This window comes from Opisthorchis viverrini (genome assembly GCF_000715545.1).
Source record: "Opisthorchis viverrini unplaced genomic scaffold opera_v5_366, whole genome shotgun sequence".
In the NCBI taxonomy this organism is placed as follows: domain Eukaryota; kingdom Metazoa; phylum Platyhelminthes; class Trematoda; order Opisthorchiida; family Opisthorchiidae; genus Opisthorchis; species Opisthorchis viverrini.
Window position 1 is genome coordinate 249,087 of NW_008752019.1, and position 2,608 is coordinate 251,694.

The window sequence follows — 2,608 nt, forward strand, 5'->3', positions numbered from 1 at the left end:
TAGTTGCTCACTCTCCGTCAGCTGTGTCAACACTTGTGAAGGTTAGAACGCATCCAAGCTATTGCCTTTAATGCATAGCTCCTTTTCCAACCCCTCCCCACTTGACAACTCACTGACAGTGCTTGATTTATGCACCAATTTATCAGCTCCCGTCGCGCAGCTGCCTACCCCACCTCCCCGAATCATCGGTGAACGAAACTGTGGCAGCTACAACCACTTTACGACGAGTACATGGTTATTACAGCTGACAATGATAATGATGATGATGATGCTGAGAACGCAGTCTTGCTTTGCGATGCAGTTTCTTGACACTTGATAGCCAATGTCATCCTGGACTAGGCACCACCTCAGGCTCAGTGGTTAAAGCGCGAATTCGCCGACCGGAAGGTCCGACCTTTGCATCACGACATCCCCCGTGTAGGCATGGGCAACTTGCCAGCATCCCAGCCCTCGTGCTTCCTTCTGGTGACATGGCGGTTAGGCACTATAAAGGTACTACGGCTGGGCGTTTTTTTCAGGAGAGTATCCCAGTTCCGTGTACCCTATTCTCATCTAGCCTTCAATAGACCTCAGAATTCTTACCCTTTGATCGGTTTCTCCACAATTTATTTTTTTCAGCGATGTTGAACCAGTCACACCACGCTGCCTCAGGTGGAGTGGTTTTATTTTACGGCGAAAGGTAAATTTTGAGAGTTCTCCATCTTGATTGATTTCAACCTCCAGGCTTCTAATTTTCTACGATGGATGTGATATAAAGCTTGGCAACCCTTTAAATCAGAAGGGTTCTGGACGGGTTTATCTTACTTCGCACAGGGTAACGCCCCAAATTATTGTGCTTAATTCAATTCTCAAAAGGTCATATTCACAAACCGCTCTTCATCTGCCGGCTTACAATCATTCAGTATGCCATTTGTGCTCATGAGCAATGTGGATATCAAGCAACCCGTTTTTGGTGCTAATCGGATTGTTGGTGAGGTTAGCGCTGATGTCAACTCAGGATGGAACGTGAGTCACTCTTAGTGGTATCCTCATGTCCACTGTTCACTTTAGTGGAACTTTAAATGACAAGCACTCACAAGGAAATAATAGGATTCGAGACAGTTAATCATAAGTTAATCATAAGAAGCCGTTGGTACTCACGTTATTTAACCCTGTACATATTCTCCATAAAATAATAGAATGTAGTTTAATCATCTATTCATGATTTCCGAGTCAAATTTCCTTCGAATATTAACTTGGAGCCGAGGATTCCCTCCACTTTTCGAACCGAACAGACAAATTGGTTAACAAGTCTCCGAACTGCATTGCATTACAAATGGCGTTAAGCTCTAGTGCCACGAAATATAACAAAATGACACGAGAAAAGCTTATTGTATGTATGAAGTTCTCTATTCACTGGATCCGTGCCAGATCAATAGGTGCTGCTCACCGAGTGTTATAGGACCTCAGCGACGAAGTCTGGATAATCGAATGGTGCAAGTCATTGAGTCAGTCTTTTCATTACTGGGTGGCCTTTCACTTCCAGTCTGGCAAATAACGCACGCGAACTGAGTTTTGATACACTGAAGACATACCTGACCTCCGAGGCCTTTAATGTGCGATCCTTCTGCATAACTTTCGGTTGCTCTTCTTTGATGAAACTGGCTATTCGTAGTTGAGGCGTTAGATTTCACTGGAAATGTACTTTGAATCACTATTTTACTATCAATTTATTACCCACATAATGAATAACCAACACATGTCGCACAAACCCGTTCAGTATCTTCCGTCGTTTCATAGCTTGATTTCACACATACGTCCAAATCTCTCCACAAGAGACAATGAACGGGCAAACCAAAATCTTCATAAGTATGGGATGTTTCTTCTTCAGGGGTTTTGCGATACATGTTCAAGTACCCAGTAGTATTCAATGCGTCCATCCTAGGCTTCCTTCGCATGATAAAGCACAAGAATTTGAGAGACGAATTTATTGACTTTTCGCAGAATCGGTTTTTCTTCATGCAACCTGAACTGTTAACATTCTGATTATCTCATGCGTGTGGATTACAGGAAGGGAAACCTCTCACTCAGAGGACATAACTAAATTCACGTCAGTATGTGGGCGACAACAAACTAGAAAGTGGGTTTAGGTCAATCCACAAGGAGCTGTGGTTTATGTGAGCCAGGTAAACAGAAGTCCAAAGTCTGGTTGCTCCTGTGGAGAGAGAAGTTAAGGGTTTGGTTCAACAACGAGCAACAGAAACCCACTGCGGGTGGTTGAATGAGAAAAGAGGAATCGTGCGGACTAAAGATATAGGGGTGGAATAGAATAACCCAGTTCCAGTGGTGGTGATTGCAAATCAGCGCAAGATACATCAGGTCCCGACATGAAAAGGATTTGCACATTAGAGATTACTAAAGGATAGCCGACGAAGCATTTAATTTTACGTTGAACTGGGTGGAGATTGGAGAACGAAACCACCCCGGACAGGAGAATGGTATTCTGAAGTGTAGCGAACATATCCCTTGCAATTCAAGGAGAACCACTGGAGATTGTGGAAAACTTTGCATACCTCGGTAGTTGTATTAGCTCTGACGGAAGTGTGTCTGATGAAGTCAGTGCAAGAAT

General features: G+C 43.6%; 1 protein-coding gene across 1 annotated transcript in view; it reads left to right on the top strand.

Moving 5' to 3' along the window:
* Nucleotides 1-620: 620 nt before the first annotated feature.
* The window catches only part of T265_10376 (hypothetical protein), a gene marked incomplete at both ends in the record, with an annotated part of 9,126 nt that continues 7,138 nt past the window's right edge, over nucleotides 621-2,608 (top strand). Inside the window, 3 exons of the mRNA XM_009176732.1 lie at nucleotides 621-679; nucleotides 724-814; nucleotides 856-1,005. Of these exons, the coding sequence (XP_009174996.1) occupies nucleotides 621-679; nucleotides 724-814; nucleotides 856-1,005 (300 nt within the window). The remainder of the gene's footprint in view (nucleotides 680-723; nucleotides 815-855; nucleotides 1,006-2,608) is intronic.